General features: G+C 34.5%; 1 protein-coding gene across 3 annotated transcripts; it reads right to left on the reverse strand.

Moving 5' to 3' along the window:
- Nucleotides 1-2720: 2720 nt before the first annotated feature.
- On the reverse strand, nt 2721-12936 carry LOC116135543 (splicing factor U2AF-associated protein 2). 3 transcript variants are annotated; one of them, XM_031421255.1, is made up of 16 exons: nt 12774-12936; nt 11494-11543; nt 10631-10741; nt 10220-10354; nt 10034-10135; nt 9705-9937; nt 8729-8932; nt 8161-8253; nt 8045-8083; nt 7416-7505; nt 7229-7331; nt 6972-7052; nt 5912-5988; nt 5271-5351; nt 3555-3646; nt 2721-3064 (listed from the first exon to the last, which is right to left on the reverse strand). In XM_031421255.1, exons 2-16 carry the CDS (start codon nt 11522-11524, stop codon nt 2926-2928), a joined length of 1611 nt encoding a protein of 536 aa, XP_031277115.1. In that variant the 5' UTR covers nt 11525-11543; nt 12774-12936; the 3' UTR covers nt 2721-2925. The 3 variants fall into 3 exon arrangements, with proteins under 3 accessions (XP_031277115.1, XP_031277114.1, XP_031277113.1); XM_031421254.1 differs by lacking the exons at nt 2721-3064; nt 3555-3646 and adding an exon at nt 3971-4456 and having other exon boundaries at nt 10631-10735; XM_031421253.1 differs by lacking the exons at nt 2721-3064; nt 3555-3646 and adding an exon at nt 3971-4456.
- Between the last annotated feature and the right edge of the window lie 743 nt (nt 12937-13679).

Consider the following 13679-nt stretch of genomic DNA (forward strand, 5'->3'; position numbering starts at 1 on the left):
AATATTTAGATTAAAAGAATGTGTTTGGTATATTTTTAAAAAACATTTTCTGAAAATATTTAAATTATTTTTAACCCCTTACATTTGTTAGTTTAACTAAACACCATCACTTCAAAACAATAGAAGTTTATAAATTAACAAAAACAATCCTATCCACTGAACCGACTGTCAACAACTGACTACCACTACCAGATGGTGGCCGACAGTTTCCAAAATGGCACACGACCGACTAGATTTACAACCAAATCTGGCTGAAAACGGCCAAATCTATAGCTAGATCTATCTAGCCATTGATGACAACTAGATTTTTAGTTGTCAACAACCAAATCTCTAGCCATCGATTTGACCATTTCCAACCAAATCCATAATGGATCTAGCAGAAAATTTCTAGCCAGATTAACCAGATCTGACCGATCGTGATTCGTTTCATGCGTTACATCACTCCTTTTGTCTTCAAATTTTACGAGCAAGCTAGACAAGGAAACTACTTCAGTCTGGTATCCTAGTTAGTAAATATAGGTACGGCAAAAAAAAACGGTACGGGAATTTTACGGGTATAATACGGCAAACAGTAAAAAATACGTTTATAAAAATTTAGTCATAAAATTCGAATATGGGAAAAATACGGTATGGATATATACGGGTTTAATACGGTACATTGTCAATAATATGTTTGGAAAAATACGACTATATTAACCTTATTTTAACACTTTTATGGATTAATTATTAATGTATGTTTGCATTGACTTCAACTAAATCTTTGCTTTTGCTTAATCTTTTCTTTGCCTTAACAAATTCCCAGGCCCATGTCTTGTTCTAACTCACTAGTAGAAAAGATATTTATTTATTTTTTTGTTTGTGCAATAGAAACGTAATCTGCAGTGTTGAGTGTTGACACGTATACTAAAATCCACCACAAACACAAAACACCCATGACCCATCTGAAAAACCCCCCTCCCTCTCTCTTCTTCAATCAAATCATCTCTCAATGTCTCACCCACAAGGCCAACTGCTTCTTTTAGAGCTCCAACAATGACATCTGCTTTATAGGCTATTCTTTCTGCCAATACTTTCCCTTCCTCAAACTTATTCTTCTCCCCCAAACACAAACATAAACAAAAACCCATTAAAAATCTCAACCAGTTCGCCATTCTTCTCCCCCAAACACAAACACAAACCTATTAAAAATCTCAACCAGTTCGCCTGAGCTGAGGAAGGGAAAGTATTGGCAGAAAAGCTGAAAACGTGGAAGAACTAAGGAAGAAAAACTGAAAATGTCATCCGTCGAAAAACTAAGGAAAAAACAAGAACCTAAGAAGAGAAGAGATTCTGTTTAATTTTGAATCAAACCCCACTAAAACGACGTCGTTTTGGGGTGAGCAATAGGGTTTTTTTTTTTTTTTTTTGCAATAATTCGTAAATTATATGCAAATAATTCGCGAATTATACGAGTATTCATATTATACGCGTATAATACGACAATTTTTATAACATACGTTAAAACACGTTTTTACTAACTAGCTCTGGTATAATCATTTTTAATTCCAAAAATACATGTTTTTCAGTGCGGGGAAACAAAGGCTATTACCTTATCCTTTACCTAACGATCACAATGATGAATTATTTTTTAAATAGATAATTGTTATATGAATTCAATACACCTTAATATACATCTCACAAATTATAATGGTGTTAGTTAACTTTAACTAGACCATGTATTTGTATACAAGCAAGACACGATTGTGCATAGATCAGAAAGAGGAATTCATTACTTGAGTNATTACACCGATCTGGCCTTTTCCGGCAAGATCCACCACGGATCTGACCGGAAAAGGCTAGATCTGGCCGTCAGTGACGGCCAAAGAAATGGCCGTCGTTGACGGTCAACGACGTCCAAATCTTGGCCGTCGTTGACCGAAAACGACGGCCACATCTTTGGCCGTCGTTTTGGCCTTTCCAGCCGCGACGGCCATAACAGGCCTTTAGATCTGGCCTTTTCCGGCCAGATCCGTGGTGGATCTGACCGGAAAAGGCCATAATGATGCGTTACGACACAGATCCGATCGGTCTGTGCCGTAACGAAATTTTCCGCCCAGATTCCGACGGTGGCGACCGGAATCTGACACTGCAGGTGGTGGGAGTGTTTTTATTATTTTATATAGTAGGGTCTTTAATTAAATTAGTAAACCTATGGACTTTTTCATAAATTTTTCAAATTTACCTCGTAATACTCCCCTATCCAACAATCCAATATTATCCTCAAAATCCTATCCAAAATACTACACCAAACGCACCCTAAATTTTTTAGTGTTAGGAATTTCCAGGAAGCCCATTTTCAGGCCTACATAACTCCTATTGTCTTCAAATTTTACGAGCACGCTAGACACGGAAACAACTTCAATCCGCTATAGTCATTTTTAATTCCAAAAATACATATTTTTCAGTGCGGGGAAACAAAGGCTATTACCTTATCCTTTACCTAACCACCACAATGATGAATTATTTTATTCAAATACACCTTATCATACATCTCACAAATTATAATGGTGTTAAATTAACTTTAACTAAACCATGTATTTGTATACAAGAAAGATACGATTGTGCATAGATCAGAACAAAAGAGGAATTCATCACTTCAGTTAAAATCGAAACAAAAATCAAATGTCAATTTAACATTGAACACAAACACAGCCTCTACCAAATTTGGCCTAGCCTTGAGCTTCCAAAGAAGAAATTCTATTAACCAACTCATGAATTTTTTACAAAATATGTGATAATAGGTTATGTATTATTTAAATCCTCGAGGGTTTCAAATTACAAGATGAATTCCCATCAGAACCTCTTCTAATCGTCTATAACTTGGAAAATTCAACTAAGAAAAGTTCCAATGCAAAACTGCCATCAGAAATATCTTTCTAGCAGTGCTTAATATGAATAATCTAAATCACCTTCAAGTTCAGAACCAAACTGCTCGAGTCGAACAGCATCTGCCTCCAGATCCCGGATCTTTGCATGGTTAACTACTCCATCATCCTCACTGGCATGTATTTGTCTACCACCAAACCTGAAAGGGAACAAAAAGTACTTGAAGAAATTGAATATCGACATGCTGATTTTGCTCCCAACTGATGATGTTTGATTAATTTCACAACATTTACATTCTCAAGTTCCAGCTGACCACTACATATAAATGCTATCAGGGAAGCTTTCAGCACGAAAGGAGGTAACTCTAGTGATGTTAGCTTCCAATTTGCACGATCTACTAGCATATGCATGCAGAAAGAAGAGAGCAATACTAAATTCAAGTAGGTTGGTAATTACCTAAGAAATTTCAAAAAGGGGTATGTGAAGTCAGAGGGAGACTGGCTTTTACTTGAATTAATACTCTCATTATCACAAGAAAAGGATCAGAAGGACAAGTATAAAACCAAGGGCACATAAAATTTTCACGTTAGCAGTATACATTAATATTAAACAACATCAAAGTTATGACTGCAAATTCTTTTTAAAAAAAAAAAAAAAAAAAAAAAAACCAATTAGATTGTAAAGATTACCATCGTCCATTCATCAATTCTATGCACTTCTGAGCATCCTTTCTATCCTTAAATTTTACCAAAACAACACCCTGTGGATGATTCTCGCAAACCTGCAAGCAAGTCCAAAAGAAAATAAGGGAACAATTCTGCAAGGTAAAGAAAAAAAATATCGTGTTAAATCAGACTTTAAATGGGCCTAAGAGTTGTCACTAGCGAAATAAATGTTAGATGGCCTTAGAAGTAAATAGATGTGTAGAACCTAAATGAAAATTCAAAATGCTAAACCAAAGCTAGAAAACTAAACAAACTAGAAAGATATCAAGAACAAACTGCCTACAAAACAATCCAATATAAGAATAAAAAAAAAAAACCACGACTACTTAGATGCATAAATATCATCCATTCAAGTCTTGGAGAGAGCCAGAGAAATGTAAGAAAATGCTTAAAACAAATAAAAGATAATAACAGTTCGTACTTATGGAAAAAAGGAAAAGATTCACCAGAAAGAACAGCAAACATAGGAAAACCAATGGAACTAAAGAGAATCAATCAACGTCTACACGAGAAACTACAACTTCTGAACCAGTTCAGGACCATCCTAGGAATGAAACAATCCTTTCTAGTACCAAGTCTAAGGAAGATACAGATTATGAGAGAATAGGAACACATAAACTTCACTGGCTAGAATAACTGCAAGAAGTTAGGACATAGTAAATTGAATAAATTTTGAGAAAATTAAAGGCCTGCCATGCATTGATATCTTGTATTAGTCTCAAAAAATTCAAGAAACGTTTCAATAAAATAGGGGTGGGCAGGTCTGGGTACCCACCCAATTTCCATGGAATCGGAACCAGAACCGGCCGGTTCCTGGAATTTGGAACTGGAACCAGAACCTGAAACACAGGTTCTGGTTTCCGTACCTGGGATAATTACAATACACCCTATTAGTTACAAAAATGACAAATAAACCCTGTAAAAATTACAAATACATCCCCATCTGTTTACAGAAATTACAAAAATGTTTTGAGGCAATTGAAAACCCTAAATATTAAATTGTATAACTGAACACATGAATAGGACTAGGTGGGGAGTTTTATCAAACAGGTCGGTGGCAGCTTGGGAGTAGCTGGGTGAAAGAACAGCAGTTGCGTGAGGCTTTTTGTCAAACAGGTTGGGAGGCAGGTTGTTTTGGAAGGCTTTTTCATCAACTTCCAACCAAACAATCTCCAATCAAACACAACCAAATCAACCAACTCCCAAGAGAAACCTAGTCCGGGCAGGCCGGAGAAACGACGGGCGGCAGTGACAACGCGAAGGCTCTGTCATGGCAAGGCTTGTGAGGTAGGTCATGGGCGAGGAGTTCGCAAGCTGAGGCGGGGAAGCAAGCAAATGAAATCGAAGTTTGCCTAATTTTTGTGAAACTTAAGTTTGCCCCCGGTTCCTAAAGTAGTGGAACTAGAACCAGAAACGCACAGTATCAGTACCACCACTTCAAAAACCAGAACCGACCTTGTGAAGGCCGATTCCAGGAGGAACCGGAACCCCGGGTACCCACCGATTCCAGTTCTACCCGGCTTTCTTGACACCCCTAAATAAATATATCCTAATAACACATACATGCAGAAACTACCAGCCAACACTCAACATTATCTTGTGAAATTCATACTAAGATGGCATGTTTACCGGTGTCTTCGGTAGTGAGAATTCAATATATTTCAATATTTAAATTAGTACCTTGACTGAGTCCATTGGACCAAGCTTTTCACATTCCTCTTTAACATCTGCTTCCAATTCTGAACATAAATTTTCATCAGCCTGTTAACACATAAAAAAAGGTCAAATCAAGGGTCATATATGAAATTCAGCTTGAAGCCAGTTTAATTGCATTCCAAACAACCACATCCTCAGTGTTACATCTTCGGTTGACAATCTAAGCAGGAAAAATAGATACAAATATCCTGATTCAATTATTAACATTAGAATAATGTGCACAATTAGTTTCCCAGAATGATAATGACTGATTATACTTTATCTGATGAAAACATATGCAAGCATGGCAATTCTACACAGAAATGGTGATACTTAGCAACTCAACCAGGAAAAGACATATTTTTGTACCCTTAAATATTCTATAAGAGGAACAGAAAAGTTGCCTATATATGAGGCCTTCTTCTGAAGGAATCTCAAGAAATAGAATAGCAAAAAAGAGCAATAACTTGAATGAAAATCAATCATGAAAAGGCACAATTAACTTTTTTTGCATCATCTTTACATAGTAAATACAGATGGGATCCATCAAAGTGTATGTAAGATGGGGTTGTCTTCACTCCAATCATTTATAATGTCCAACAAAGTAAAGAGAGTTTTGGAGTTACCCTCATTTCCGCAGGAGTGAACATATAACGAAGAACTACAGTAGCTGGAATTGTCACCTTTGCATCATCACGGCCACCTAAGTAATTTAGAGTAAATGTATTGTTAGAAGTGCATGATACATATGCAACCAATGTCAAATATGGGGATCAAAACATCACAATTAAAGTAAATGCTTGGAAACACCTGTTGAGAAATTAACATTGTAATGAGTATTATAGTATAATTTGACATTTCAAGGCTTCAGCCTCTCTGAATTCACATGGACTCATACTACAGTTTTATCATCAATGGCTGTTCTGTCTCTAAGAATGCCAACTCTATTTCAGATGCACACGATGACTGTGTTGACAAATCTATGTGTGCGGATTTTTTGTTTAAAGAAAGAAAGATCAAACCCAAATTATTTGAATCTAAAAGAAGATTGTACACAAGGCTGGTTGAAATGCAAACATCTAAGTTATTCCAGTATAAGATAAAAATTTGTCACATTCATAATACATGAAAAATCCCAAATTGTTGTAGAAAAAAGAAAACATTAATTCCCACACTATAAGATGACTAGAAGGGCTGACAGAAGGAGAAAAAATTGCTTCGATCTAAGTTCATTCCTTCACAAGATATACAAGGTGGACAAAACAAAATATATGAACATATCCTCATAAAATGTGTTATCCAAAAGTCAAAGTATCAACAGAAGGTGAAAATAGTCATTAATAAACACCTCAATTATATGAAAAAAGATGAAATACCTCTCAACTCCATTTTCCCTGTCATCCAATCAAAGTTAAAGCAGATAAACCAAAAAAGCAATTCCTCTAAGTCCGACAAACTAACCTAATATTATGATTCAAACATCCGAACTAAACAATGACATGAAAAACCAAAATTAGTTTCTGTGTACTGCTATAAGAGCTCACAATATGTACATGGGATAAGATTGACCAATCAAGTGTTTAAAGTCCGTAACTATGCTCTGTCACAACAATTTAAGATGCAAGGTGTGTTTTATCAAAATGAAAAACATAAATATAAAAATAAAATATAAGATGAGAAACCTACCCCAGCCAAGCATCCTCTCTTCAACCTTCTTCAGCTTCTTTTTCTTTTTGTTATCTACTTGCTTGGATATAAACCTATCCCCTGTATTCAGTGTTATGAAAAAGATAATCATTTCAACTACTAAACCTCAAATAACTGGGCATTCAAACAAACATAAAATGTGCTTAGCACCCGAAAAGAAACAACAATGATCATAATCACCCTTCGAATTTTCCATTGAAGCTGAAAGTACAAAGGATAATAAATAATACTAATACCTTTCTGCTCAAACTTAGCTTGGGTGACAGTCATAGGGATCTTTCCACCTGGACGAAAAGGAGCTCCATCCAAAATTTGAATAGCCAAAGCAACTGATGGTTCCTAATATTCAAATGCAATAAAATAAACTGAGATTCAATAACATAAAATGTTACAGACAAAAGGGAAAGCAAATAAAGAAAGTACCTTAAGATATGTTACAAGTGCATCACCCTTCTTTCTTCCTGTCTCTTTATCCACATAGATTTTGACACGAGGTTTTTTTGTTTCAGGATCCTAAAAAATTATCACATGCAATAAATTTTCAGGTTTAACTGGGTTCAATAATCCTGAAATCACCTTGCAAGGCTTGAGAATTTTGATAACATCTAAGACATTGATTATTCAAGATACATGTGGCATATGAAGAAAGGTGGTCAAAATATCTAAGGATTGAGATACATGCCAATAAATACGATATGTCATGTTGAGTTCTCTTATGTCTCATTTCATAATTTTTTGTCATTCTTCTCAACACAGAAACCAACGTGATTTTAAACTATGTAATCAATACAAATTTGACAGTAGTAAAAATGATCTGCAAAAACTAACCCAAATAACAAGTATTAAAGTGATTAATCATGAAGGATATTTAAAAGACAACAAAACTTTCCACAATTTGACAGATAGACACATGAACACTTCATTCTTTTCTCGACAACCGTATGATGAGCACAAGTGCTTTCAAACTCATAAAAGGCACTCAGGCCCTTCAACCATGCATAAATACCATGAGAAATTTTCATGTAAGAGATTGCTCATAATTGGCATTCTACCTCCTTGATTATTCCACACTTGGAAAATACCTCCACCACCTGCAATATATTCCCCATATTAGAGTCATGCAAAAATGAAAGATTAATACTAAATATGAAACAGTGACATGACTTACTTCCTCTGTAGTGATGTCATCAGGCAACCCAGTCACATAAACATGCGTATTGACTTTCAACTCAAACCAAGTATCAGGAGGTTTATTGGCTTCCTGTGAAAAGGCAACAAGCTCAGCACGAAATCAAATGTGTAAATAAAATTCTGCAATTTGTATTTGGACTACAAAAACACGTATCAAAATCCACAAATTACAGAACAATACCATTTTTTTCTTTGTTATAATTGTAACTATACCTATTAGACTTCATTTTACTCAATGATAAAAGGTCTCTACTAGATAACAACAGCCAAGAACTCAATTAGAGGGTGTAATTGTAGTTAAAAGAAACTGCATGGAGAGATTATTTCCCACGAATTCTCTTACCAATGCAAGGAATAATATGGTACCAGAAGAATTATTCTATCAATAATGCTGACAATGGCTAGACTAAAACAAAGATGATAAACATGATGCTTAAAAGCCAAAGTTTGTGTGCAAGAAAGCAACTACAGAAGGAGATGTATGCTTTCATATACTACTACATAATAAGCTGCGTTCAAGCAATGTAAGGAGAACAGGCAAAAACCTTCTTTTCCTCTTCCTTGTCTGGCTGTTTTCTCTTGCCATTATGTTTTGCTTCTGCTACCTTATTGGTGTCATCAACTTGATCCTCCATAATGTCTTCCTTTACAGATGCATCAGCAACATTCACGGTTGGAAAGACTTCCTCTTCTTCCAAGAAAGTCATCTCTTCTACCCTATATTGCTCATTTCCGCTTGAAATGTTTTCCTATGACCCACAAAATTGGCCAGTTATATAATTAAAAGATAACATATGAACAAATGAAGGCATTGCCAATGCTTATAAAACAAAAAGTTATACATTTATATTTTCAGCAAAATCGAAAAAGGGGCACTACCCCTCATAAAAGATCAAGTGAGGAAATTTGAAATTAAACCAGAATCCATTCTCAAGATCATAGACTGACACATAGAACCTTAAATTAATTAAGCCTACCAATCCCCTCCCTATCCTCTGACAAGAAAAAAATAATATCATCTGCAAATAATAATTCATATCAATCACTTGCTGTCCCCTTCCTTCTTCAAGTCAATTTCCCAGAACTTCCTACTTCCGAAAACCACCTCTGCAGCTCAACAAGTGAATGCAACAGTAATATTGGTTTCCTTGGATAGAAGTTTAAGCAGCACCCACATATTATAAATGAATAAAGATAAATGAAAGTCAGTTAGCACAAGATATTTTCCTAAATTTACTTCAGCTAGAAAATATTTGCTGACTTTTAGTATTCATATAAACCAACATACAGAAGTGGCTCATTCAAGCAATTAGGGACAAGCCCAAATAAGCACATGAAAGTTCACAACTAAAATGCAAAATTAAGGATAATCCAAGTACAAATATTATATTAACAAAAAGAAAAGGAAAAAAAATAGAAGAAAAAGATACTTTTCCAGCTCAATCTAATATCATGGTCAACAAATTTTACATATATCCATAAATAAAAATCGACAAGATACTGCAAAATCCAAGCACCAACCTGAGGAACCCATGCTCTAAGACTCCTATCCCACTTGTATGTAGTACCATCATCATCAGTGAATTCTTCCTCCCCATCTGGGGATGCTGGAACTCCATCGTGATCATCAACACCACCCGAGCAACCGCCGACATTGCTGGAAACAGATCCGTTTTTCAATTTTTCTGCCTCTAACTCTGCCTCTCTAACCTCTCTCTGCCATTTCTCAAACTCATCATCAACATTGGAAGGTACTGCAAAATACATCACAGGGCAAGAAACATTTTCTAGAAAATAAAAATGATGTAACTTATAACAATCAAATTAACAAATAAAACAGGTCTTCTAACCTTCCTGTTCATAGCTGGGAAGAGATCCCCTTTCCAAGCTGGTGGATTCTATTGCCTCCTGTCTTGCCACCTGATCATGATCCTTGAGATCCTTGTGGGGTTCTGCATAAAATAAAAGAGTGATTAAACCCCAAGTCTTAAAGACAGAAATGTGTATTGGAATAAAATCATTAAAAATGTATTCACCTGCAGTGGAATAAGCAGCCCCGAGTTGAGAAATTCCTGACAACAATTGTGGGATTGAGGACAGTGGCTGCCATTCACTTCTTCCTTGAGACCAGACGAGGGTGGTTTCTAAGAGGTAGCCGTTTAAGAAATGCTCTGTCCAGGCGAAGTAAATAAGCAAAGTAGATGGTTCAATAGCTCGTTAGAGGAATTGGACATGTTACAGATGGAACAATAGTCCTGAAAGCGTGCTATTGATTGATTACTGGTAGAACTGAAATTCAAGAGAGGAGAAATATTCACCAGTGAATTTGAAGTACCAAGAATCAAACAACTAAACAGATAATTTCACAAGGATTCTTTCTTTAACAAACAATCATAGCACAAATTCAAGACAATTGTTCCATGATGAAAAACTAAATAATAACTCACCACGCAACTCTGAAATTGCATAGGGACCAACATGCTGTTGATTTTCGTCAAGTATATACCACCCTTCTTTACCAACTGTCTCACAATGCTCCTCATTAGTCGGCTCTGCACCTTAAAACAAAAAATTTAAAAAAACAAAAAATCTAAGCAAAATACTTATACCTTTTTTAGAAAGAAAATAAAGCCTCTTTCTAGCTTTTTAGTTTTCTTGGAATTCCTTCTCTCAATGAAAAGGTAAAATCATTCAACACCATTTCAAGATGACATCGCTTCCCTCCCTCCCTTGCTTCTCCGAATCTCGGCAACCAAACCAGAGTTAAAAATGGTAAAGTAGAAGAAAGTGAGCCTGTTAGCTAACGATATTTGTAGAGATAGTCAGGTAAAGGTATCCTTGAACCAGTTAAAGAGTAATCTGATCACTTAACTCCTTTAGTAAATTTAGTAGAGATAATCAACTCCTAAATTTAGTAGAGATAGTCAACTCCTTTAGTTCAGTCTCACATCTGAAAACCAAGCCCCTCCCTTTTGTTTCCTGGCTCTATTCATAAAGTTGTTTAGCTTCACTAACAAATCCTAAATTCCTATCTTTCTGTTGCCTATGATATTTCAGTATCATCACTAATTTGCTTAAATTGAAAAAAAGCAAATAACTCAAGGGAGAAAAAAAAGAAAAAAAAAAAAAGATGACCACCAAATTGGAAGCTACTACTAAGAATGCTTTTAAGATTCTGCAACTCTGCCATTATTAGAACACTCAAACTGATACTTATTTAATCCTTCCAATGCAAACGAAGTAATTAATTTCACCAGAGCACTATATAATGAAAGAGATATTGCACATGTAATTTGACCTTGAATCATACCAGGATCAGGCTCGATAGTGCACCAAGACATGATTGAGAATTGTGTTAAGCTGCATTAAGGAAGTCAGGTAACAAAAACTTAGCCATAAAAAAACAAAAACATGCTAGAAAACGTTTTTACGTAAAAATTAAAATGATTTTTGAAAGTATCTAATGTGAAACAAAAAACCTAAGAATGCCAAGTTCAAACTAGTACATCAACTTTTTAAAATTACTACAATTTAAACCCTTCTAAAGATAAAACAAACCAGAAGCTACAGCTGCAAAAACAAAAATACCCTATGTTTTCAATGGAAATGGCCAACTATATCTTCAAAAATTCTCTCCCGCTCAATTACTTCATTGCACACTTCATATTCTACAATAAAAAAACAATGATTTTCACAAAAGCCTAATGTAAATCACAAAATTATGAATACAAATTAAAATTCACAGCAACTAAAATCTCGTTAGTAAAATATTATTAAAAAACTAAAACTCTTAATTGTACAAAAGATAAAGAAACGCTAATCTTATGAAAGATGAAGTAGAAAAGCCAATAAGCCATAAAGATAAAGATGGGTGAAGTTTGAGCCAAAAACTGAAGTGAAGTGTTAGTATAAATTAAAGAAGACAAACAGTAGGTGACCAGCGGAGGCCGAAATTTTTATTTTAACTGTAGTGTTAGGAAATTTGTTTTCCCAACCAAATCTCTTTATATTAATTAGTTTCTTAAAATTAAAATTATATTATTAATTTAAAATCAGAAATAGTTTAGTAAATCCTGAATAATTCGCAAATTGACAATGAGAACCAACTAATTTCGGAAATAGAAACCTAATTCCCATTTTTACAGACTATTTTCTCAAAGTCATGAAATAACTATGGATGTCAAATTTCAGAGTTTTATCAGTGTGTAGACCCGGTCAGGCTAATAAACAGTATACCCAGACCAGGGTATGGACCTGGGTTTTTTATTTGGAAACCTGGGCACTTGATCGATTGGTTATAAGTTTGCATAAATTATGTTGTAAAACAATGGAGTAAGCCAAAAATATTGGGCTAATAAGCTAAGTTCAACCCCTTGTTCATTCCAACTAAGGTTCTACATGCATTCCAAGACAAGTAAGGTAAAATTTAAGCAATAAAACTACGTAACCTACGTGTACAGAGAATAACAAATACTTAAAACTATTATAAACCCTTGTAATCTCCAAAAGGAAGAACCTTTTAAAACCGATATCAGTAACGAAGGTCATATATAATGAAATTTATGCAATAGCACACAATGAGTAGCTTACATGCTAATGCTAAGAAGTGGATGGGTGGCTTCTCAGAAATCGTCGAAGGCGGGTGTGCCCTTGTCTTCGTCGATTTGCAGCTGCGATTGATAGGGCAATATAGTCACCGAAGATAATCTCTTTCTCCGATCACTATTTCATGGATTCCACTAGAGGATGACGGTATATATATTCTTTTTATAGAAAAGAACACCCTAGAATACATTTAATTAAAATAAAAAATAATTATTTAGGAAGAAAATTAAAATAATAAACCGTTTTTTAATAAGCTTTATTGGACAGAAATGGATTAGCTCTCATCAAATTGATCATTATCCTCTCTTTTATTTTTATTTTTTGCTTTGACAAGTTTAACCTTAATGACATAATAATTTTCAAGTACCCTCATTTTTTATTTTTTTTATTTTTTTTATTTTTAATTTTTAATAACCGCTAAAATCTAAATTTTCTAAATCATTGAAAGATTTTTTTCATTTCAAAAAATCTTTTGTTCGATGAAATTATATTACTAATATTATGAAGAATATAATTATACAACGGGGTGAATTTGAATATGAATTTGAAGAAGAGAAAAGTAAATTTGAAATTTGAAATTGAAAAAAATGGTGAAAACAAAAAGCCTAAATAAAGAAATTAGGGAAAAATGATGTAAACAAAAACTCTGATTAAGCTTGAAATTGGGAAAAAAAAAATATGCAAGTAAAAACCCTAATTGAACCTGATTAAGTAAGGCTATTTTAGGTATTAAATAGGTTTTAAGAGAATTTTTTTTAAATATAATAAAAGTATATTTTAGCAACGGGGATACTGATCGATTTGAAGGCTAAAAGTCACTTCCCTATTGGACACTTTATCCTATCACATCACAACATACTAAAAATGTTTCATGAAATGGCTTAGGTTTAT

Source organism: Pistacia vera, unplaced genomic scaffold (genome assembly GCF_008641045.1).
Source record: "Pistacia vera cultivar Batoury unplaced genomic scaffold, PisVer_v2 Contig300, whole genome shotgun sequence".
In the NCBI taxonomy this organism is placed as follows: domain Eukaryota; kingdom Viridiplantae; phylum Streptophyta; class Magnoliopsida; order Sapindales; family Anacardiaceae; genus Pistacia; species Pistacia vera.